Raw genomic sequence first — 24760 nt, forward strand, 5'->3', positions numbered from 1 at the left:
ACCTGGTCATCTAGAACCACAACAGCTGAGGTCGCTTCACTGCATACTGAAAGGCTGTCTGAAAATATAAGTGTACTGGTTTTGTACCTTAAAATCTGATAAAGCCATAGAATTGTCACTCTGAGCAATGAGAGGAAGTCAGTCATGTTAAGTCCTTCATTCAGTTTTTTACTTCACTTTGTGGCAATGTGACTTCCTTCCTTGGCACGGCTGGTGATCTCCCCTGACACACACGCACAGTAGCTGAGAGGTGCGAGATCTGTTTATTCGGATCAGATTTCGAACAGTATGTACAACCGTGCCTTCCACTTGCGTCAACTGTAGAACTGGTCATGTCACGAAGTCATGTTGGGACATTTCGGTGTGTGTTTGTGCGCTCACGTAAGCATGCGCGCACGTGTGTGTGTGTGTGTGTGTGTGTGTGTGCCCGTGCGCATGTTTCGTTTATGACCGATCGTCGGTGGAGACGAGGTGTCATCAGTTGTCTTTGTTGTGCTGTTGTGCCACTCTTTCTTCTATCTGCGGCCGCATGCCCTGAGCGAACTGCTCCATGTGTCGCATGCAGAAGGGAGACAGCCGCAACCAGGCAGGGAAGAAGATAGACAGAACCGTGTGCTGCAGGACACCAGAGAGAAACAGGGAAAGGAGAGTCATTCGTTTGGTATTATCAGAGACACTATGTTCAGCAGGTGTTTGTGTAATTTACAGCATTTGGCATAAAGTGGCATTGTTGTGAGCTGTGCGCATATGATGTGTGACACAGTGTGTGTGTGTGTGTACCTGCAGCGCATGTGAGAGGCAGCCACTGGTGAAAGAGCTGTAACCCACGGTGTTGAGAGCATCTCGGGCAAACGATGCTGCACTCTTCACCAGAGGATTCACCTCTATGTTATGTGTCATATTAGTGGAGACCATAAACGGAGTGACACACTGATGAAAGCGAGAGAGGCAGAGAGAGATAAAGGAAGGGAAGGGAGAAAGAGAGAACAGGGAGGAAGAGATGAGGAAGAACCAGTCCGGGGGGATAAATGAAAGAACAGATGTTTGGCTTTGGAGATTTGTTGTCCATTAGCGAACGCATTCTGATGTGAAACTGTACCTGTACAGTGATTCCTCGTGCCTGGTATTCTGCGTGTAGGCAGCGAGAGAAATATGTCACAAATATCTGAAAGAGAGAGCAGATTATTGTATATGGTCTTTCATCTAGGTATCATTGTTAAACACGTGTGTGCCCGCGCGCGTGTGTGTGTGTGTGTGGGCTGTGTGTATGTGGGCGTGTGCCTGTATGCGTGTGAGTAGGAATGTGTGCGTGTATGTGTGTTACCTTCGTGGCTGAGTACACTGTGAGCATGGGCTGAGGCTGAGATGCTGCTTCTGATGATATGTTGATGATAAGGCCTTTACCTCTAAGCATATACACACATTCACAATTAGCTCCAGCGGTCCTTATCTAATGTAGTCTGATATGATCAGGATAAGAAGGGTGAATATGTACCTTTTAACCATGCATGGCAAAATCAGTCTGCTCATCTACAGAATGATACATCATTAAAGTCATCATCATAAGACACAGAATGCATAATCTCATCAACAAGCATGGCTTTACCTGGGTGACAGACACAATGTTACAGTTGATCACTTCAGTGATTCTCTGAAAAGAAGCATACACAGTGTTGTAATCCTGACTTTGACTTGTGCATTAGAGCAGCTAAACTGTGCGAGGTGTGTACCTGAGATATACTTTAAGCTCAGAAAAAAAGGAAATCTTCTCAGTCTTTTAGTTTTTATAATGAAAGCTGCAAAAGGGGACCAATCAAATGTCTCCACAGCATAAAAAACATCATCTTTACTTCTCACCACGGCTACATTAAGTCTCCACAAATGCTGACAGAGGGAGGGGAACATATACGCAAGCAGTCATCAGGGTGGTGCATAAACACACACATAAAACACACACACACGCAGATGCACGCATGCACACACCCAAAACACACACACACAATAGGAACAGAGTATATATTTATGAAGGATCTGTACTACTCTGCCATAATGGGCATTGTAGTACTGATCTTGAAACAGTTAATCATGATAACTATGCAGCTGTGCAGTACTGGTCCTGTCACTTTACCTGCTCTGGATCAGGAACATCCAAAAAATGTACCAGCATTCCAGCATAATTCATACCAACATTGTTCACTACGGACAGAGACAGTGTGAGAGAGTGAGAATGAGAGAGAGAGAGAGCGACAGGGAGAGAAAAAATATAAAGAGAGAAAGATATATATATATATATATATATATATATATATATATATATATATATATATATATATATATATATATATATATATATATATATTTTATAACAACAATTTTTAATTGTTGTACTGAATATGTGAATCATAAGCTGAACCCAGGTGATGAACCTGGTGATGAATACACTGAAATGACTCCTGTAGATTAGAAAGAAGAATTTCATAATTTTTTCTTCGTCCTTTGATAGTGATTCATTTACAGCTTCATTGTTTTAATAGACGTTTTGTTTATGTCACACAGGTTGTTTGCAAGCAAACAGGCTGTGCTGGAATGATGATACTAAACTAATATCAGATGTATTCCATCAGGGACATCTAGAGGGTTATGTCTCATCAGGGACATCTAGAGGGTTATGTCTCATCAGGGACATCTAGAGGGTTATGTCTCATCAGGGACATCTAGAGGGTTATGTCTCATCAGGGACATCTAGAGGGCTATATCTCTGAAACTGAGCAAAACAGCACTGTGTATGTGACTCCTTCACTCAGATACAGAAAGTCTAGCAATATATACCCCACACTAAGACAAATACAATATATACATACAGTGTAGTGGCTGTCATATAGGTCAGTGAGATCATTTCAGAGATTATTTTCTGTATTTACTGCCTGAATCCTAGAGTTGTACGATATGGGCAAAAAAATTATATTGTGATTATACTTCATGCATACATATCACTATAACAATTTGTCTTCTGATATACAATGCACTGGTACATCCCTGATGAGACGACTGACTTATATACATTATTGTGACCAGTAAATCTGAACGGTTGCAACACCATGACACCATTCAACGGTCGAATGCCATGACTCAAAGCACCTACAAAAGACTCATCTTAAATGTCTGAGAGCTGTTGAGATGCTGTCACATACAGTAGAATATTTGAGGATTTTTAGAGCATTCATTTATATATTGCAGCCTCATATGTTCAAGTACTTCAAAGGCCAGCACTGTAATAATGATTAATAAATGATTTATTGACTATTGATTTATTGATCAACCCTACTGGACACTGACACGAATGTTCTTGGGTAAACTGTAGTAATATCTCCAACCATAGAGTACGCCATTAGTTACTTCTCTTCCACCCCGTTTCTCTGTCCCCTCGTCTCTACCGACTCTTCACTATATTACCCAGAATGCCGATCTCCAAGCCCATGAGTTGCTTTGCGATAGCTGGATAGATGGACTGGCTCTCTGTGAAGTCAGCCTGAATAATCCGGGTCTGCCGTCCATGTTGTGACTCTAGGACATGCACACCACACACAAAAGCACACCACACACACAGAAACAAAGTTCTGTACCTCTGTTGCTTTTTCTGGCTCTTCTCATTTTCATTAGGGCGAGGTAATTAGCACCTGAGATTTGAGAGGAGCACACCTTTCTGAGAAAAGTGCCCTGGAACGGGTTAATCTTTTCACATGAGTCTCAACTCAGCACTCCAGTTCTCAGATATCGCTCTCGGTATGTAACGCAAAGCTTGTCAGAGCGGTGTGGAACATTTTACTATACACTTCACTGTTCTGAGAGAATGTACTCCTGTTGATGTTTGCCTAAGCCCGTGGTAGAGGTGGCCCTACATGCTACATGCTAGCTCCAGTTTTTCTGCTCTATAACTGTGTGTGTGTGTGTGTGTGTTGGCTTGTTTCATAAGACTGTCTTTTCCCAGTTGTCACTTACCTATCTCTTTCGCAATGGCATGGAGCTTCTCCGACGAACGACTGATGAGAACAACGTCCAGGCCTCGTCTGGCCAGCTAACAAATACACATACACACACAAACACAGTACTTCTCGGCTTCATCTAGGCACTGTTTTGAAAAGTGTTCCTCGGGGTAACTGGTTTATAAACTGGTGTTTTAATCAGAGCTACGGTCTACAGATCAGGTGGGTGGAAATATGGACCTCCCCTCTGGACACATCCGCACACCCCTTTATGTAAACACTGTTTTCTGGGAGTTTCAACGAACCGTGTTTTTCTTGTAAATTTGTCTCCTGCATACACTCTGTTCCTATATTTTGTGACTAAATATAGGCAGATTCTTGTTTCTGATGTGAATAACAACAAAATGTGTAGGTGGATGTGCTGGTGTGGGTGGGTGGATGTGCTTTTCCAGGGGTGGAGGGGGGGGATACATAGGTTCTGCCTGTTCAAACTTCAGCTGGAAACATCCGAGTGTCTGGTGCAATGCTGCTTCGCGGGTCGCTATCCCGGAGTCCTAGCTTCCCCGTGTCCCACTCCGCAACCCCACTGACCTCGATGGCGTAAGCTCGGCCGATCCCCGCCGTCGCTCCAGTGACCACTGCAGAAAAAAAAGAAAAACAAAAACGCAAACAAAACTCAAAAAAAAAATTGTACCACCTGTCAGAAGGAACACCTTGTCGTCTTTGCAAACTTCCCTCGGGATGACTGAAGTATTTCTAATGCCTCGGCCCTTCGCGCTAGCATCACCGTGATCGTGCCCATACGCAGCAAGCATGGAAACACCTTCCTCACAATCTCCCGTGGATAAGCATCCCAGCTTCTGCGGGAGTCGGCGCTTGTCGGAAGGCGGTCGCTTTAAATCAGAAAGCAAGAGCGACTACGACGTGGGCTAAGGCAGAAACGTCCTTTAAATTCGGATAAGTCGGTGTATGATACCAACATTATAGCCGTGAACATGACATCCAAAATCCAGTAAGTTATTGGTGTACTGAAATCCATACACGCACACAGTGTACGTTTTTACCCAGGTGAAAATTATATTAATGCCACACATGTAAAATATGTAAAAAATGTCTCACCATGAAACTCGAGCATTGCTATTCAGTGCCTACACGTGTCCTTCTGGATTATATTTTGGCCGTTGAATACAAAAAAACTATATAAAAACTATTAAGGTGCAGATGTTTTCCACGTTCGTTTGTTCAGCATATAACTGACCCTAAACATAACAAATGGCTAACTTAAATGACTACTGAAAATACAAACCAGCAAGCTAATGAATCAAATAATTAGCTCCTGCCTCCATGGTGCATCACAAATAAATGTCTCAGTAAATGACAACTTGATAGCAGCACCAGTCGCGCAGCCCCGCTCGCAACGGCTTACCTGCCCACCGCCCGTAACGCCTCAAATCCGTTTGCCAGATTTCTGACAGAACGTATGCCCTGAAGCCCTGCACGCATCGCCACGTCCACTTGAGCAGGTAACAGAGCGCCGTGGCGCCTCCTAGAAAGCACAGGAGCGACGAAAGGCACTCGCACTCCGCAGCCTCTGTCATATCAGCTGGCGCGGTTCGCTCGGCCGGGTCGGGAGAATGATTACTCGCGCTTGGGATAAGCGCAACTTTAAACCGGACAGGAGCCTGCGGCTTCAGAGGGACGACAAACCCCTCCCATGGCGCCCTGAGCAAGGCTGGATATTGGTCAGCGGGACGGCGTAGTATGGCGCTATTAACAAATCGCACTTAGATAAAAAGGAACTCCGCCTATTTCTTGAACTTCCCCAAGTACAATAACTGCTGGATAGACCTCCTAATACCCCTGCTATTCGTTTAAGTGATTTTGTTCACTATAAATAAATAAATAAATAAATAAATCTTGTTACTTATTTGCAAAAGTTATGTGCTAATTTTTGACCAAACCTCAACGTTTTATCCGGAATGTGGAATTGCTTGTCAAGAAACGCACTTGAGGACATTCTTGTTCTTTTAGTAGGCCAATCATAATGTACATGATGTATTATCGTAATTTTTTTTTTTGCACTCGGGCTTTTAGGAATCCTGCTTTAACATCGTCCAACGCACAACGCCTATCGCTACAAGAACCTGTTTGGACACTGAATGTGTCTATCCAGGACAGACATAACTACATAAGTACTTGTCAACGCTGATTGTGTAACCTTACAGATTCCTGCGTGCACTGACGGAAGAAAAGATCTGAGAGAACTGAGTCATGTGGCGATAATGAAAGAACCGTCAAGCACTGGCGAATGCCCTAAGTACTGATAAAGTCAGGGCTTCCCCCAAAGCAAAGTCCAAACGAGCTCACACCATCACACTCGTTCCCGCCGGTGTGCATGCCGTGTCCTTATCGCAACAGAGAGGACGCACTCGCAGTCACGCCAGGCCCGCCACCTGCCTTTACCTGCCCTAGATGCCAGGCTTTTATATGTATTTATTTATTTTTTATGAATTGATTTATTTTTAGAGTCCTTTAAACGCTCGGACGGCGTAGGCTGTCAGTTTCTGTCAGTGACTATGAAAAGGTCATATATATTATCGTTGAAATATAAACTACCACAACAAGTATTGATTTACAAACTGTACACTAAATTTCAGCTGATGCTGTGAACGCGCGCCCAGCATCCAGTTCAACGAATGACTCAACGTGTGACTCTTAGTGTGACTCTGTCTCCAGTTGCAGCCAAGCTACTTCAGACACGAAGAAACACCTAGTCCTTAGTACAGAAAGTTTAACCGTACACTATGACAAATGCATGAATTATCATGCATTTTAAATTCATGCTTAACGGTAGTTTTAGTCAAATAACCTCTTAACACATCTTAGGAAAGAAAGATTATTCCAAGATTGTTCGAATTCACATAATGTATGGTTATGCATGTATATGTTTATTAGCAGAAAAGTTTAAAAACGGACTCGCACTTGTTCCATAGAAAAATAACCAGGTTTTAGGCCAATGAAACCGTTAACCTACACCATCCAAACTACGCCACAAACCGATACTATAATTAAATTCTGAAGATGAGCTCTATTCCAAGATTAATTAAAGTAGACAAAACATAGACAGTATACAATTACAAACACAAGAGGGCAACAAGAGCTCATTTCAGATTTTTGTTCTACAAAGAAATACGAACTGACTAGATGTGCGTGTAGGTACATCCTCTAGCTACTATACATAGAGCACTATATACAGAATTGGTCAAGGTAGTTAACGATTTCGGACACTACATTATACATGTTTAACTCATTACTGTGCGATACCATCTGGGCTAGGTTTCCCAACAGCATTAAAAAAAACAAATGCCATCTTTCCAATGGTAAAGTGAATATTGAACACGCTCTCTCGTTTAAAATGATCTTAACAATATGGTGATTTTGCAAGCGTCATACCACAGTCCCTTTTAACAGGTTTGACAAAATGCCAGGCAGGTCCTGAGGTAATCTAAACCTTTGCCTTAGCAGCTAAGGAAAAAACAAAATGATTTGACCTGAAAGCTGTCAAATATAGTTAAATATAACCTTCTGATCACAGAAAGAAGTTTGAAAACTGAACGCTTTGCTTCAGTTAAGATGCTACAGTTGTACCAGTCCTGCGAGAGCTCTGAAGACGTCGCCATCCTCCCTCGCGCCACACAATGAGCTGTGTTGTAGATGATGTCTTGCAGTGTACAACGCTTATTGCGGTGCACTATGTGATTATTAAAGTGTACCAGATATCCATCACTATGTCTTTGGCTACAAGATGGTGGGACCCCAAAGTAGTGTGGTATATAGCGAATAGAGCACAGTTTCAGACATAGATTTTGTCTTCTTTGCTTCCTGTAGCTATATGATACATATCACATTTAAAAAAAAATATTTCTTTACAATTGAGTAACAAAACATCCCTGTCGAACCTTAACAGTTAGTGCAGGCTAACTATTTGTGTAATATGCCGAAATGTCTTCAGGTGCAGGAGCAGGAGGTGGATACTAAAGGAGAAGAATTCTGGACACGCACATACGTACACAATCGTAAGTTAACCTTATACTTTCTTTGGGAGTGACATGGAAGGGAAGGTCAGTGACACCCCCCCCCCCCCACACACACACACACACCCACACACCCACACACACACACAACCCCACACACAGAGAGAGAGAGAGAGAGAGAGAGAGAGAGAGAGAGAGAGAGAGAGAGAGAACGGTCAAACCCAATATGAATTTAATGAAAATATTTTTTATTACTGAAAAATGCTAGTGTGATAAATACAATTGTGTGTTCTATTGCTTGAGAGAAAGTGAAAGTGTTGAATTGGAATTCCCCCGTGCGCTTGCTGGTGCACGAACAGAAAGCAAACGCACAGGTTTCCGTGCGCTCGTGTGTGTGTTGTTAGCGGACCTCAGCGCGTACAGGTACTGGCTTTCATTGTTTTAGCTCGACTTCGCAGTTCGCCCTTTGTCATTCTTTGCCACAGCCGTGATTGTTTGCCGTGTTATGTTGTCTCTTATGCTATGGTCATTTTTTAATACATGGGCTTATAGCATTCATTAGTTTTTCGCATGTAGCGTTCCAGGTTTAATACTATCGGAATTTGTTACCTGTAGTCGAATGTATAATAAATATTTTACATATTTAATGTTTTTTTAAATACAAACTTTATAGATTTAATATAGATTTAATGTTTTTACAAACTACTGTACTATGAGAGAAAGTAAAACTAGCATGCTAACTCTTCAATCACCCGCTGCTCTCTCTTCACTCTGATCACTCTTCCTTCCTTTCAGCCTTTCTCTAGGTGCAGTGTGGAAGTCACAAAATCATGAGCCTACACGTACCTGTCGCTGTTCCAAAGGTAGGCTGTGTAACATGGCCAGCCTTCCGGACCTCAAACACCTCATACACTATTTATTTCAGGGCCTAGGCCCCGATGTTATGTAAATGTACCAAAAAACTCCAGGACAGTAACTTTTTATATGATCACACCCTTCACTCATGTCAGTTATCTCTTCATGACTGTCTGGTACTGATAAATTAAAGACATGTAGATTTAACATTTTTCCTTATTGAAGCAATCATTTTCAGTGGAACATATTTGCAAACCAGTGAAGAATCATGTGATGCTAGCCTTGAAGGAACCATTCAGTTTTATAGGATTATTAGCATGTCCTTACTCGAAAGCGCACACATGGATTGGAGCTAATTCTATTATCAAGCTTTGAATCTTTAATCTCATGCTATTATACTATCACAATATTGTCATGCTAATCATTTTCAAGCCTAATTTTAAGACAAATTGCTTCCATTATCCAAACATCTTGGGAACACTTTACTAAAGTACATCAGACCTTACTTGCCCTTATTTTACCCCCCAATAAAAAAACAAAAACATTTTGCCCTTATTCCCACCCCCCAACCCCCACCCCCAGTGTCCACGCTGCAAGGGGTCAGATATCTCGAAGCTGGATGGGCAGCGTGCCCTGTGCCGCCCGTGTTCCAGACTGAGGCGTGGTGTGTACTACTTCTGCTGGGCGTGTCGGAGGGAGTGGCCCACAGCGGCTAAGGCACATGCTGCCTGCTCGCTGGCCCACTGCGCCCTCCGTGCTGCCCTGCTCTCCGACAAGCTCATCGTGGACCCCGACAGCTCGGCCCTGGGCTGCCCCTTCTTCAGGGCCTGTCCCCAGTGCAAGGCCCTGCTCACGCATGACGGGAAAGGATGTCCCAACATGGTCTGCCCTCAATGTCACGCACATTTCTGCTTCCGCTGCCTTCGACAAAGATGCTATGGCATAGGAGTTTTTGCTCTCCAGCAAATGCTGCATGAGCACTGTCCTGAGACGTGTACCATAGTGGATAACAGCAGGAGTCTGGCAGCCCTTGGTTTGTAGGTGACGTGAGTTCCAGGAGCAGGGCTGTGATGTAACACTGCTGCAGGGTAGATCTTCTGGAGCAGGGTCAAGTACAGGATCAGGATCTGTAACAAATATCTAAAGACGTTTTGGTTCAATGCATGAATTTGCTAAAAGTTTTAAGTAAAATCCAAACTAATTTCTCCTCTATGTTTGTATACTCAGATGTTATTGTGAATAAATAAATACTGTATAATTATATTATTCTTGTGTGAAAATAACATTTGTAAATAAAGTCACTGAGAAAACAATGGGAGCTGGATGTGAGGAATAAAGGTGTTTAAATAGTTTAGCTTCAATTTTAAATGTTAATTAGATATAAATACATTATTTTAATATGTTATAAATGAGCACAATTCTTTTAACGAATGTAAAAGTTTTTGCTTTTTTTTTTTTAAATGGTAAAGATAACGATAACCTTTTGTTTAACATGCAGAAAAATGGCTGAGGTAAACCACCCCACAAAGACAAAGAAAACACAAAATCAAAGAGTAAGGAACATCTTAAACAGCTGTGCGGAGGAGAGAGGGAGTGTGGTTCAGCCACTGTCCGAGTGGCACCGCTGTGATGGCTGTCCCTGCTCTCTCCGTGACCTCTGATCCGGTGCTGTCTCGGAGAAGGGTTATGAAGGGTCATGACCTTGTTTAAGCAGCTATAAAGAGCCTAAATCTAAATAAGTGGCACCATGACTGTTTCTGAGCTGAGCTGGATTAGACGTGCTTCTTCTTTACTCTTTCTCCACTCTTCTCAGAGTCTTGCGATCACAGTCTTTCATAATCCATCTCTCAACTGTCCTCTCTCTTCCCTTTTTTGCTTCTCTCCCTCTCTAGCACCCTCTGTGTTCTAGAGGCAACATACAGGTTCTGCTGTTTGTAGTGCAGGCACTAGAAAATTACAGATGGCAGACTCCAGTACTAACCTCACTGGTTCTCCATCTTATTGTGTGTGTTTGTGTGGGTCATCCTGTCTCACGACCAATAAATTGTGGTCTAATCAGATTAGTCAGCCTGAGCTAGGCTATAGTGAGCTTTGATCTGCAAGCCTCTTACCAAGCACCAGCAGAGAGAGAGAGAGAGAGAGAGAGAGAGAGAGAGAGAGAGAGAGAGAGAGAGAGAGAGAGAGAGAGAGAGAGAGAGAGAGAGAGAGAGAACGGTCAAACCCAATATGAATTTAATGAAAATATTTTTTATTACTGAAAAATGCTAGTGTGATAAATACAATTGTGTGTTCTATTGCTTGAGAGAAAGTGAAAGTGTTGAATTGGAATTCCCCCGTGCGCTTGCTGGTGCACGAACAGAAAGCAAACGCACAGGTTTCCGTGCGCTCGTGTGTGTGTTGTTAGCGGACCTCAGCGCGTACAGGTACTGGCTTTCATTGTTTTAGCTCGACTTCGCAGTTCGCCCTTTGTCATTCTTTGCCACAGCCGTGATTGTTTGCCGTGTTATGTTGTCTCTTATGCTATGGTCATTTTTTAATACATGGGCTTATAGCATTCATTAGTTTTTCGCATGTAGCGTTCCAGGTTTAATACTATCGGAATTTGTTACCTGTAGTCGAATGTATAATAAATATTTTACATATTTAATGTTTTTTTAAATACAAACTTTATAGATTTAATATAGATTTAATGTTTTTACAAACTACTGTACTATGAGAGAAAGTAAAACTAGCATGCTAACTCTTCAATCACCCGCTGCTCTCTCTTCACTCTGATCACTCTTCCTTCCTTTCAGCCTTTCTCTAGGTGCAGTGTGGAAGTCACAAAATCATGAGCCTACACGTACCTGTCGCTGTTCCAAAGGTAGGCTGTGTAACATGGCCAGCCTTCCGGACCTCAAACACCTCATACACTATTTATTTCAGGGCCTAGGCCCCGATGTTATGTAAATGTACCAAAAAACTCCAGGACAGTAACTTTTTATATGATCACACCCTTCACTCATGTCAGTTATCTCTTCATGACTGTCTGGTACTGATAAATTAAAGACATGTAGATTTAACATTTTTCCTTATTGAAGCAATCATTTTCAGTGGAACATATTTGCAAACCAGTGAAGAATCATGTGATGCTAGCCTTGAAGGAACCATTCAGTTTTATAGGATTATTAGCATGTCCTTACTCGAAAGCGCACACATGGATTGGAGCTAATTCTATTATCAAGCTTTGAATCTTTAATCTCATGCTATTATACTATCACAATATTGTCATGCTAATCATTTTCAAGCCTAATTTTAAGACAAATTGCTTCCATTATCCAAACATCTTGGGAACACTTTACTAAAGTACATCAGACCTTACTTGCCCTTATTTTACCCCCCAATAAAAAAACAAAAACATTTTGCCCTTATTCCCACCCCCCAACCCCCACCCCCAGTGTCCACGCTGCAAGGGGTCAGATATCTCGAAGCTGGATGGGCAGCGTGCCCTGTGCCGCCCGTGTTCCAGACTGAGGCGTGGTGTGTACTACTTCTGCTGGGCGTGTCGGAGGGAGTGGCCCACAGCGGCTAAGGCACATGCTGCCTGCTCGCTGGCCCACTGCGCCCTCCGTGCTGCCCTGCTCTCCGACAAGCTCATCGTGGACCCCGACAGCTCGGCCCTGGGCTGCCCCTTCTTCAGGGCCTGTCCCCAGTGCAAGGCCCTGCTCACGCATGATGGGGAAGGCTGTGCCGACATCATCTGCCCTCAGTGCAAAACAGAGTTCTGCTTCCGCTGCCTTCATCAGGAGTGTCTTTTTGAATTGTGCGATATAGTGGATAACAGCAGGAGTCTGGCAGCCCTTGGTTTGTAGGTGAGGTGAGATCCAGGAGCAGGGCTGTGACGTAATGCTGCTGCAGGGTAGATCTCCCGGAGCAGGGTAGCCTCATCAAAAAGACCATGGTCCCCTGCTGACTTAAACCCATTGCATTGTGATTATATTGCACATATTTTATCTTTTGCATCGCAGTTTTTTATTTGCACACCTGTGAGCTCTTCAGTCTCTGCAAATTTTCTTAAAAGACTTCAACCACGCAAATCTCAAGTCAGTACTGCCTAAATTCCATCAACATGTGAACTTTGCAAGCGAACGCGCTGGATCTCGTTTACACAAACATTTCCGGTGCGTACCGGGCGGAGCCCCGCCCCCACCTCGAATACTCTGATCACATGTCTGTAATGTTGATTCCTGCATATAGACCGATCGTCAGATGCTCGAAACCGCTTCTGAAGCAGGTGAGATCCAGGAGCAGGGCTGTGATGTAATGCTGCTGCAGGGTAGATCTCCCGGAGCAGGGTCAAGTACAGGATCAGGATCACAATGTAATCTATCTGTTGCAAATATCTAAAGCAAGACATTTTGCTTTAATGAATGAATTTCATATCAGTTTTAAATAAAATCAAAACTAATTTCTACTCTACTTTTGTATACCCTGATGTTATTGTGAATAAAAAATACTGTACTATATAATTCCTGTGTAAAAATAAAGTTTGCAAATAGTTACTGAGACAAAGCTATGGGAAGGTGGATGTGAGATAAATAAAGATGGATTATGTGAGAGGAATAAAGGTGCATTATGTGTTAAAATAGTCTAATTTAAAATTACGCTAAAATAGCCTGATTTCAACACATTCAATTTAAAATGTTAATTACATATAAACAGAATAAGCAACTTTGTTTAAAATAATCTAAATTATTTTCATCCTTTACCCAACTTAAAATTTTTAGAATTTTTTTAAATGCTAAAATAAAGATAATTTTGTTTAGCATGCAGAAAAATGGCTGAGAGAAAATTAACTGTCCACCATAACAACGAAAACACAAAGACAAAAAGCTAAATCAAGAAACATCCCAAATGACAGTGTTGTGCAGAGGAGAGGGGGGGGTGGTTCAGCCACTGTCCGAGTGGCACCGCTGTGATGGCTGTCCCTGCTCTCTCCGTGACCTCTGATCCGGTGCTGTCTCGGAGAAGGGTTATGAAGGGTCATGACCTTGTTTAAGCAGCTATAAAGAGCCTAAATCTAAATAAGTGGCACCATGACTGTTTCTGAGCTGAGCTGGATTAGACGTGCTTCTTCTTTACTCTTTCTCCACTCTTCTCAGAGTCTTGCGATCACAGTCTTTCATAATCCATCTCTCAACTGTCCTCTCTCTTCCCTTTTTTGCTTCTCTCCCTCTCTAGCACCCTCTGTGTTCTAGAGGCAACATACAGGTTCTGCTGTTTGTAGTGCAGGCACTAGAAAATTACAGATGGCAGACTCCAGTACTAACCTCACTGGTTCTCCATCTTATTGTGTGTGTTTGTGTGGGTCATCCTGTCTCACGACCAATAAATTGTGGTCTAATCAGATTAGTCAGCCTGAGCTAGGCTATAGTGAGCTTTGATCTGCAAGCCTCTTACCAAGCACCAGCAGAGAGAGAGAGAGAGAGAGAGAGAGAGAGAGAGAGAGAGAGAGAGAGAGAGAGAGTCGATGGGAATCAACACAGCCTGTTGAAGATTTACCACCAAAGCCCTCACTCACATTGGGAAGGGCCTCTTCTTTCATGCTCTATCTGACTCTCTCACTGCTCACTGCTGCACCCTGTCCTGATAGAGCTAATCACTGCTTCCTCTAAAAGACAGCACTGGTCTCAGACAGCAGGTACGTGTGCGGCTGGGCCAAGCACTGGAGTGCAGGTGTCATTGGAGCAGTGCTGGCTTCTCATCAGCCTGATCTCAGATCAGTATTGGCCTCTCATCAGCCTCATCTAACACTCCTGAATTTGACCAAGCCAACATGGCTACCCTCTGTATGGATGGGCACCTCTGTAATATTTTACAATCACAAAAGTCCCAAAGGTTGAAATGGCCGTGGTGGAGTGGGGTAGGATTGCACTCTGGAATCCGAGGCTTTATATTGAAACAATGCAACCTCAACGTTAATGCATCCACAATGGCAGTTGAAGAAGTTCAACCCAACAGTGCACTTCCACACTGCCATCACTGAGTCCACACTCACCTTCTCCATCACCATTTGGTACACCAATGACAAGAGCAGACTACATCGCATCATCCACTCTGCTGAGGGTGATTCGCTGCAACCTACCATCCCTTTAAGACCCACATGCCTCCAGAACACTGAGGTGAGCAGGAAAGATCGTGACAGACCCCTCACACCCTGCACATGACATCTTCAAAACACTTCCCTCCAGCAAAGGGGTAGAGGTCTGTTCTGACCTAAACATCTCACTGACTTAAACCCATTGCACTGTGATTATAATGCACATATTTTATCTTTTGCATCACAGTTTTTTATTTGCAAACCTGTGAGCTCTTCAGTCTCTGTACATTTTCTTAAAATATTATTTTAATGTATATATTGTATAATTTTATTTATCTACTGTATTTTTCTACCTATTGTATTCTATTTTTTGTTTTTATCCTGATTGCCATACACCAATTTCACCAAATTCCTTGTATGTCAAATTCCTTGTGTGTGAAAACATACTTGGCCAATAAACGAATTCTGATTCTCATTCTGACTGTTTCTTGGAGAGGACAGATGGAGATGAGGGTCTTTAGAATAAAGGGATGTTCCACATATTGGACCCAGTGATGGAGTTTATAGTCTTTCTCATCAAAAATATAATGCTTATCCAAACTGTATTTCAGTTTACTTTACCATGCACGTTCACAACTGGGACCTGTTCCCAGCATGCCTCTTCCTTGTCATCAACCACGCACACGCACACGCACACCCACACACACACCCCCACACACGCACGCACCCACACCCACACCCACACCCACACACGCACACACACCCACACCCACACACACACACACCCACACCCACACACACACACGCACACCCACACACACACCCCCACACACGCACGCACACACACCCACACCCACACACTCACACACACTCACACTCACACACACACTCACACTCACACACACACACACACACCCACACACACACACACCCACCCCCACACACACACCCCCACACACGCACGCACACACACCCACACCCACACACACACACACCCACACACACTCTCTCTCTCTCTCTCTCTCTCTCTCTCTGAGATAGGCGTTTCATTGTGTGTATAGTGTGGATTAAGGAATAAAGAAGGTTGAAAAGTCATCACTTGGACCAAGTGTTCACCTGCCCCCCCCCCTTCCCTACCACCTGCTCACTGTCTCTCCCCTTTATCTCTCTCTCTCTCTCTGCTTATTCATCTCTCCATTAAATCTTTTCTTAGTAAGACTCAAGGCTCAGGGAAGCTCTTCCTTCACCAGCTCTCCCCTAAGAAGGCACATTGGTTTGGGGCAAGACCCAGTCTAGTATGTGCCGCTGCCCTCACAGAAAGAAAAATCCTGGGTTTTCCATTATAAAGAGATTTCTAATTTTACTCAAACCGTTTGTGAATGAAGATATAGTCAAGAAATATTATTTGGACGATCTCTCTGTTTCTTAACCTCGGTTGGAATAATATATTTAAATTCCTCCTCTTTTGTGTGATCTGATTTGCTTCATTGGATTGGAGGAGCGTCGGAACTGTGGCAGCTCCTCACACTTCCAGACATCTTATGGTTGAGCTACTGGAGAAGGCCTTCTGTTAGACACAGCAGACCAGGTTAGATTTGTTCTCTTCCCTCTTCCTAAATGCTTTCTTTACAGCACTAAGATAAAAAATGTTTGATGCACTATTTGAACTAGGCTCTGTGACCTCTGAGTGCTCTGTACAAATCTACAACTCGGTAAGCTATTTTAGCATATGTTAGCCTGCATTAGCTGCTAGGTGGTCTATCATACGGAGATGTGTGTCAGGACAGTGCCAGGTGGCGAGCATTGTTATAATTTCTCTGCTGTAGGCTAATGACTGATATGTGGGTTTTGAATGCTTGTGGATTAAGTGTACGTTTGACTCAGATGAATGGTGCTTTCAAGAAAATTGTCTGCCAAATGAGATAATGTAAATGTGTTTTCAGACTTAAATAGCAAGTATAATAAAAATATAAGATTAGGAGCAACAGTAAATCTGTGAGCCATATCCATATATATCCATGTAAATTAGAATATGTCAGAGTAAATGTTCCTTATTTTTCCTTACTGAAGTTGTATCACTTTGAAAAATCCTTTCTTTAATTCTTTCAGTAACTGAAGTCTAGATTCCTACCAGACCATCCTTTGTAAGCTGTTGTACTTAGTTTCTTTATCTTCAGTTATATTTATAGATATATTTAGGCATACAAACTTATATAACATAATACTAATAGAACAACATTCTACTTCACCAGCTGTAACTGCCGTACATTTAGATTGTGGATTTGTAAATGTAGATCAGTTGTGGAAAAGAGGATCCAGAAATGTAAACCAAACTATCTACAGCTGTGTGGATGGGTCTACAGGGGGAAGCAGGGCCAGCGTTATATGTGTGATCCCATGAAGGCTTTCTCATGGACAAAGGAAGCAGTGCAGGGGCTTGGTTATGCTCCGAGGAATGATCCCCTGAGTTACTGAAGTATCAGATGAGATCTGGGTGAGCTGAGGACAGGTGGGAGGAGAGCGAGTAAGAAAGAGAGAGAGTGAACTGCGGACAAAAAGAAAGAACAAAAGGAGGAGAACAAAGAAAATGAGAGACATTTTGTGTGTCAGAAAGAAAGAAAGAAAGAGAGAGAGACAACAAGAAGAAAGTACAAAACCTAGAAAGATAAGAAGAGGGAATGGCTCTAGATATTTACATTTACGGCATTTAGCAGATGCTCTTATCCAGAGCGACTTACAAAAGTGCCTTGTTGTTTATTCCTAGAACACATCCTAGTAGAGAACAGTTAGATATTCAGAGAGAGAGATGAGAGAGACAATTGGGAGTGAGAGTGATGTCTTTGGCTCGGGTGTTGCAAACCAAACTGCTCTGTATTGTAGTGGCTAATTTTCTATGTGGTTCCCTTTCTGTTACTTTTCTCCCTTCCTGACATCTTTATTCTAATGTAACACACACAAACACACACACACACACACATACACACACACACACACACACACACACACACACACACACACACACACACACACACACACACACACACACACACACACACACAATCTCTCTGACTTTCCTTGACACCTATCAGGAGAAAAACAAAATGGCCACCCACAAAAACTCCAACTTCCTCTGGCAATCACACCATCCGCGAGGGCATCCGGAACCTTCCACAGAACATGTGAGCCAATATAAAGAAAACTCCTGCCAAGATTGCAAGAGCCTTGGCAACACGCTGGACAACGCCCTCTCCCCTTCGAGTGGGGCACTGCTCTACCACAGCTTACGAGTCCCCTGGTTTCTGCTGTCTCTGCTCATGCTTTCCCACTTGCCCCATGAGGTCTGGAGCACCACCTTCAGAATCGCCTTGGTTGGGCCATGGACATGCGACCCAATGTACTCCAAATCCCTGCCTGAGGTGGCAGCACACCTGGCCATGAGCCGCATCAACAAGGACCCTCACCTCAACAGAGGCTACTGGTACGACCACGTGCTGGTCCATGAGGACTGCCAGACATCGCAGGCCCTGGCTCGCTTCGCCTCGCTCCAGGGCTACGCCTCCGCATTCCTGGGGCCAGCCAACCCAGGATACTGCACCGCTGCCGCTCTACTGGCCGAGCACTGGAACACGCCCCTGCTGCCGTGGGTGTGCCCAGGGGTGGGGGCAGGGCCTGAAATTCGCTCCCCAAAGGTGCTGAGACCACTGCCGCTGGCATCAAATGTGCTCTTCGCTGTGCTGCGCTTCTTCCACTGGGCACGCGTGGCCGTGGCGGTGGAGGAGAGCGACTTGTGGGAGGCAACAGCACATGAGCTCGCTGCCTCGCTGCGCACCCTCGGCCTGCCTGTGCACACTGTTGTCACCATCAGTGCGGGTGCTGAGGGGTCCCAGTGGGCCCTAGAGAAGATCCGCGGGGCGGACCGTGTGAAAGGTGGGTGCGTCCCTGAACCTGCAAAGATGAAGCTTTGTATTAAATTAATTAAGGAATGATTGATTTCTCACTTAGAGTTGATTGATTTCTCACTCAGAAACAAGCAGAGAAAACTGGATTATTGTTCTGGTGAAAAAAATAAGTGACTTTATTTTAATAATAATAATTGTTTCTCAATTTATTTTTTAATAATAATACTAATGTCCCCCATTCAGAAACACAAACATATAAGTTTAGAAATTTCTGCACTTGTTAGACAGTGAGACATAATTACTATGATATAACACCTTTTATTATAGATCTTATTTACCTCATTAATCTTTCTAAGGTTATACTTTAATTTATTCTTGAGAAAGGTCTTAAGGAAAAAAACTAATGTTCTTAAACCATAGAACCATTTGCGTCTTTGTTCTTATGATGAATTCCATCGTCCTTGTGAATTGAAAGTGTGGGCCAGTTGTTCCTAATTAGCATAAGTACATGCCCCACCCAGGACTATGTGCACACATAGTAGCTCATAGTGGCCATATATTTATTTTAAATTTTGCTTAACTGTGACTTTATTTCTCAGAATTCCAGCTTTATTACTCACAATTCTGAATGTACTTTTTGCAGTTCTGACTTTTTCCCTTTATTACTGCACAATGCAGAAACATTAAAAAAAATATAATTTTGCTGATTATTGCATGGGATGCTTCCCAAGTACCATCATTGATGTGACTCAAAGTGTTTATTTATTTTAAAAGGCCATAATAATTTCTAAAATAATTAGAATTATGAAATAGTCATTAATAATATTAAAATATATTATTACATATATAAAAGATAAAGAAATTATTGTAATTTAAATCCTATAATATTATACGTCTGTGGAATTAAAGAAAATGCAATGAACAATATTTTGAACAATTATGTCAGCACTCAAAGTGTGCTCTTGAGTTTCCGTAGGTTCTGTTCATACCTAACAAATAACATATAAGAAAACATTGGTGAATGTCAGAATCCTCATGAAAACTGTGTAAATGAGTTTTAAGAAAAAATATCTTTGTATAATTTGCTGGTGAAAGAAATCCCTTGATTTTAGAAGTTTAGAAGATTTTCAGATCATGCCAGTCATAGGGCTATACAGTAAACACATCATGTGGGACCACTAACTGTCCTTTGGCATGTATGTGTTTGGGTGTGTGTGTGTGTGTGTGTGTGTGTGTGTGTGTGTGCATGTCCTTTGGTGTTCCTGTGTGCATTATCTTTGGCATGTGAATATGTGAATGTGTGTCTCTTATTTCGGGTGGGTCCGTCATTTGGTATGGGTGTGTGTGTCCGTCATTTGGTATGAGTGTGTGCCTTTTGGTGTGTCCATGTACCTCCACAGTGGTTATCATGTGTATGCAGTCTGCTCTCATGGGCGGGGAAGTCCAGCGCAGACTACTGACCACAGCTGCGCACATGCGCATGGTCGAGCATGGCTACGTCTTCATCCCGTTCGACACGCTGCTCTACCCGCTGCCGTACAGGAACGTCAGCTACCCAGTGCTGGCTGAGGATGCACAGCTACAGAGGGCCTATGATGGAGTCCTCACCATCACCATGGATCAAGGGGAGCAGAACTTCTATGAGGCATTCAGGGAGGCGCAGGAGAGGAACCAGATACAAAGCACTGTCACACCTGAACAAGTGAGGCTTTGGGGAAAGGGCTAGGCACAGGGTTATGGCACACCTTCCTCGATTCTTGTGAATGGGAATGATGAATTATGCAGGTGCAGCTGACATGCTGAAATGGTTACTGGGATAGTTCTGATAGCGTCGAGTACACATTCATATTAGGAGCATAACTTGCAAACTCAGAGACACAGTATAGTTCTGAAGAGCTGTGGGGGTTGTGTTTGGTACTCCAAAGCCACAGTATAGTTCTATAGTTCACAGTATAGTTCAGTATAGGTCCATTTCTGGCCACTTCCAGTAACTCTCACCTGTGCGGTCAGGAGTTCAGGAGTTAGCACTCACCCACACACAGCCCTCCTCTCTTCATCATGCCTGTTTATATGTCCCCTCAAGTCCATTTGGAACAGGTGGGTCATTTTTTTGGTCCTGCAGCAAGAATGGGTGTGCAGTGAATATTGTTTGCAGGAAAATGTTTGTATGTGCTATGGTAGTAGACTCTGAGGTCCTGCTGATACTTCAAATATCACTGAGCTTGCACACAGGTGTTAACGCCTTAAAAGTGCGTTCATCTCTTGATTTACTGAATGGCCTTTCCCAACAGGCCCTTGACTGTTAACCTTTGCTTCAGTTATTGGAATTGTGGCTAGTATTACAACACGTTGGTGCTCCTGTTTGGTTGTCTGTGCTGTAATGTAAAGCTGACACTTTGGAAATCTGATTCCAAAATTACTGCTACGGTTTCAACTTGTTCTTATCATGGTGTTAATGTCAACCATACTAATTGCTTGGTAAATATACAGTTACACTCAATTACTCTCTCTGTCTCTCTCTCTACCTCTCTCTTTGTCCATTTCTCTGTGTCTTTCTCTCCACCTCTCTCTTTGTCCATTTCTCTGTGTGTGTCTCTCTCCACCTCTCTTTGTCCATTTCTGTGTGTTTCTCTCTCCACCTCTTTGTCCATTTCTGTCTCTCTCTCTCCACCTCACTCTTCGTCCATTTCTCTGTGTCTTTCTCTCCACCTCTCTTTGTCCATTTCTCTGTGTGTGTCTCTCTCTCTCCACCTCTTTGTCCATTTCTCTGTGTCTGTTTTTCTTTCCACCTCTCTCTTTGTTCATTTCTCTGTGTGTCTCTCTCTCCACCTCTCTCTGTCCATTTCTTTGTGCGTGTCTCTCTCTCTCCTCACTCTCTGTCCATTTCTCTGTGTGTGTGTCTCTCTCCACCTCTCTTTGTCCATTTCTCTGTGTCTCTCTCTCTCCACCTCTCTCTTTGTCCATTTCTCTGTGTGTGTCTCTCTATCTCCACCTCACTCTGTCCCTGTCTCTCTCAGTTCAGTTCAGTCCAAGGTATTTTTAGTGGCATGACTGTATCAGGTACAATTTTCCCAAAGCAAATAGAGTTTGGAGCTGAACATGGTCTGTGGAAATAACAATAATGTTTTTTACATTAATGATGACGAGAATGGTTCAAACCGTCAAGTAACAAAATAATAATAATAATAAAATAATAAATGACAATAAACAAGATATAAAAAACAGTACCAATAGCAGTAAATATATTAACAACAATAAACAAGATATAAAAAACAGTACCAATAGCAGTAAATATATTAACAATAAACAAGATATAAAAAACAGTACCAATAGCAGTAAATATATTAACAGGATATAGATAAATATTATATACAGTAAGAGGAGTGGTTGGTGTACTAGTGTGGAATGCGTTACTCTCTGTCTCTCAGACAGTGACATGTTGCTACATATTTTGTAGCGAGAAACACTGTGATTCCTTTTGGAAGGACAATTTGCAAATTTGTTGATTGAGGGAGAATTTCAAAATTGGGCAGTATACTTTGGAATAATTTCAGTGAAATTTTGGTGAATCTGTGTGAATTTTTCAGTGGAAAAGAAAGTACTTTCCCTCCTACACGTTAGAAATTGATCAAATATACCAATTGCTTTTTTTTTTTAAATCAACAAAACATGCAAATACTTTGCTGTGATATTTTGGTGGATACGTTGATCGATTAAGATATGCAGGTTGTAAATATGATCTGCAGTCTGATGATTTGATAAAAAATCATTTGGCTCTAACTCAGCACACTGTATTTGGTAAGAGAGGTCTGTTTTGGGCGTTAATAATACAGCAGAAAATCTGCTTTCTTTGATTTCTTCTCAAAGAAATACATGGCCATATATGTTTTTTTCTGGTTGGGCTGGTTGGCTTTGGGTTGCCTGTGGGGCTGATGAGCTGTTGCTGGCCTGTGGGATTGGTTAGATGTGGCTAGCTGGATTGTTTAAACCCATTTCTCAAAGGGTTTAAGGCTTGTACCATTATAGTTTCTGAGCCTTTTACCATTATAGTCCCATTGCTATAAAGGTTAGTGAATTTAGCAGTTGTGTCCAGATACTTTTCTTCCCACCCATGTGCCAGATGTTTGGGTCATTTGTGTAAAACCTTTACTTCTTGAAATCTTTTACTTCATGACATCTGCTTTCGTGGACTTTGGGAATCTCTCAGTACTTTTTACTGATTTTTACTGGTTTTAAATGTTTTCCTTGCAGTCTTGCTTGTGATGTTGTCAAGGTAGCTGGTGGTGAGGCTTCTGAGGCTCCGCCCCCTGACAGGTTAAATGTATCAAATGCCAACTGACAATGCTAACTCTAGCTTTAGCCCCTTAGCTTCTGACGTTTATTAAACAAAGAAATTAAGAGCTCACCTCTTTTTAAATTGTTCTTTGGTATTTTAGTTTGATGCTCTCCTCTCTGTGTCCTGAATATCTTTAGATTGTCCTGCATTTTATTCTGTGGGTTTTCCAACATGCTAGCTCTTGCATGCTTGCTATTCTCCCTGTTCACCATGTTAGCTATTTTCAATTGCTGATAAAAACAAGTCATTTTAGTCCCTAAAAAAGTAATAAAGATGTCTGATGTGTCTCCTGAGTCTCAGCATCTTGATTGTTATGTTTGTTCTCTTTATACTTCACTCTAAACCAATAAAAAATGAATTAAATCAGAGCACAAATCTGCTGCTCTCTCTCTCTCTCTCTCTCTCTCTCTCTCTCTCTCTCTCTCTCTCTCTCTCTCTCTCTCTCTCTCTCTCTCTCTCTCTCTCTCTCTCTCTCTCTCTCTCTCTCTCCCAAGGTGTCTCCATTCTTTGCCTCCATCTACAATATGCTGTACTACACGGCCATGGTGGTGGAGCAGACCCGAGTGGCGGGCGGCGCCCGCTGGGTGACAGGCGACTCCCTAGCGCGGAGCGATGGCGGCTTCGAGTTTGCCGGCTTCAACCAGCCACTGTGGGCGGGCGGCGAGGGGCGGGGCATGCAGGTGCGCTACGCGGTGCTGGACACGGACGGCGTCGGCACCGTCCTGCATCGCACACACGTTCTGGAGGCAGGGCACACCGATGGCGGGAGCGGTGCCCTCAGGTACACGGGGCGGTCCATCCACTTCGCGGGGTCATCGCCCAGCAGTGACGCCTCCTGCTGGTTCAGCAGCTGCATGGCCTGCAGTGGCGGTACGGGGGAGTGGGGGCAGGGCGGCGTTACGGGTGGAGCTCGGCATAGTTCACGAGCTGAAGAGAACATGGGAGTCAGTCAACTGCAAGTGTTTGGGGGCTAGCTAAAACGTATACAGTTCTAGAGAGTTATGGAGAGCTTGTGATAGAATATGTTAGCGTTTTTGCTCTCTTCTTGCTGCCTGTCTAATGCTCTGGTTTACCCGACTCTTCTTTGCTCCGCTGGCAGGTGTGGATGGAGTCACTTTCTGCTTCCTGTTCCTTCTCTTCTGTGCTTTTGTGGCTGCGAGTTTTTCCCTCTACAATATGAAGTAAGAGCACGTTACGTGTTGTGTGTTACGTGCTGTGTGTTACATGGTACAGTGGTTACTGCTCCCTTTTTGAGCACCTCATGGCGATATCCTGTGGTGTAACAAGGGAAATGGGATGTGTTTGTGCGTTCTGGGTGGAGTGTGGGAGTGAAGTGAAGAGTGTAGAAATAGATGGGGACAGCATGAGCCCTGTGCCTCAGTTTGCAAAAAGTGCAGAGTGGAAACGAATGGTCTCATGGTTCATGCTGATCTCTGCATGTCTGAAGTTGATATATATTTTAGGGACACTCCAGCATCTTTGAGCCTACAGGTTTTCCTGTACATCCTCTACAAGGCAAGGCATTACAGTGATTACCCTGTGGTAATCAACCATGCGTTAGGATACGATAGATG

General features: G+C 43.1%; 4 protein-coding genes across 8 annotated transcripts in view; 3 read left to right on the forward strand and 1 right to left on the reverse strand.

Moving 5' to 3' along the window:
- Positions 1 to 244: 244 nt before the first annotated feature.
- On the reverse strand, positions 245 to 5784 carry hsd20b2 (hydroxysteroid (20-beta) dehydrogenase 2). 2 transcript variants are annotated; one of them, XM_035527254.2, is made up of 11 exons: positions 5410 to 5783; positions 4575 to 4621; positions 4000 to 4075; positions 3454 to 3564; positions 2129 to 2196; positions 1607 to 1651; positions 1496 to 1530; positions 1325 to 1406; positions 1100 to 1165; positions 781 to 930; positions 245 to 615 (listed from the first exon to the last, which is right to left on the reverse strand). In XM_035527254.2, the coding sequence occupies exons 1-11, from the start codon at positions 5579 to 5581 to the stop codon at positions 478 to 480; spliced, it is 990 nt and encodes a 329-aa protein (XP_035383147.2). In that variant the 5' UTR covers positions 5582 to 5783; the 3' UTR covers positions 245 to 477. The 2 variants fall into 2 exon arrangements, with proteins under 2 accessions (XP_035383147.2, XP_081575769.1); XM_081719643.1 differs by lacking the exon at positions 1607 to 1651 and having other exon boundaries at positions 5410 to 5784.
- A 2448-nt stretch (positions 5785 to 8232) lies between these two features.
- On the forward strand, positions 8233 to 10185 carry LOC118241560 (uncharacterized). The gene is made up of 3 exons (XM_035527257.2): positions 8233 to 8440; positions 8813 to 8880; positions 9455 to 10185. Exons 2-3 carry the CDS (start codon positions 8848 to 8850, stop codon positions 9911 to 9913), a joined length of 492 nt encoding a protein of 163 aa, XP_035383150.2. The 5' UTR covers positions 8233 to 8440; positions 8813 to 8847; the 3' UTR covers positions 9914 to 10185.
- Positions 10186 to 11059: 874 nt separating this feature from the next.
- Positions 11060 to 13330, forward strand: LOC118241561 (uncharacterized). Its single transcript, XM_035527258.2, has 3 exons — positions 11060 to 11295; positions 11668 to 11735; positions 12310 to 13330. The coding sequence occupies exons 2-3, from the start codon at positions 11703 to 11705 to the stop codon at positions 12721 to 12723; spliced, it is 447 nt and encodes a 148-aa protein (XP_035383151.1). The 5' UTR covers positions 11060 to 11295; positions 11668 to 11702; the 3' UTR covers positions 12724 to 13330.
- Positions 13331 to 16164: 2834 nt separating this feature from the next.
- The window catches only part of gucy2d (guanylate cyclase 2D, retinal), a 17880-nt gene continuing 9284 nt past the window's right edge, over positions 16165 to 24760 (forward strand). For 3 of the 4 annotated variants that reach the window (XR_014124910.1, XR_014124911.1, XM_035527239.2), the window contains exons 1-5: positions 16165 to 16539; positions 18041 to 18878; positions 20251 to 20552; positions 23681 to 24056; positions 24286 to 24367. Coding sequence is in view for 2 of the 4 variants with exons in the window: in XM_035527239.2 (XP_035383132.1) it covers positions 18053 to 18878; positions 20251 to 20552; positions 23681 to 24056; positions 24286 to 24367 (1586 nt within the window). In the remaining 2 variants the exon portion in view is untranslated. The remainder of the gene's footprint in view (positions 16540 to 18040; positions 18879 to 20250; positions 20553 to 23680; positions 24057 to 24285; positions 24368 to 24760) is intronic. The other variant, XM_081719344.1, reaches the window with a different exon arrangement.

This window comes from Electrophorus electricus, chromosome 8, assembly GCF_041902795.1.
Source record: "Electrophorus electricus isolate QZ-2024a chromosome 8, ASM4190279v1, whole genome shotgun sequence".
NCBI lineage: Eukaryota > Metazoa > Chordata > Actinopteri > Gymnotiformes > Gymnotidae > Electrophorus > Electrophorus electricus.

Bases quoted from the DNA above. Each gene is read 5' to 3' on its own strand.
- hsd20b2 (XM_035527254.2), bottom strand. From the start codon at position 5,581: ATGACAGAGGCTGCGGAGTGCGAGTGCCTTTCGTCGCTCCTGTGCTTT. The intron at 1,652-2,128 runs GTAAAGTGACAG...GCTTCTTTTCAG, and splicing joins ATGTTCCTGATCCAGAGCAG to AGAATCACTGAAGTGATCAA. The intron at 1,166-1,324 runs GTAACACACATA...TCTCTCTTTCAG, and splicing joins CAGTGTACTCAGCCACGAAG to ATATTTGTGACATATTTCTC.
- LOC118241560 (XM_035527257.2), top strand. From the start codon at position 8,848: ATGAGCCTACACGTACCTGTCGCTGTTCCAAAG. The intron at 8,881-9,454 runs GTAGGCTGTGTA...CCCCACCCCCAG, and splicing joins TACCTGTCGCTGTTCCAAAG to TGTCCACGCTGCAAGGGGTC.
- LOC118241561 (XM_035527258.2), top strand. From the start codon at position 11,703: ATGAGCCTACACGTACCTGTCGCTGTTCCAAAG. The intron at 11,736-12,309 runs GTAGGCTGTGTA...CCCCACCCCCAG, and splicing joins TACCTGTCGCTGTTCCAAAG to TGTCCACGCTGCAAGGGGTC.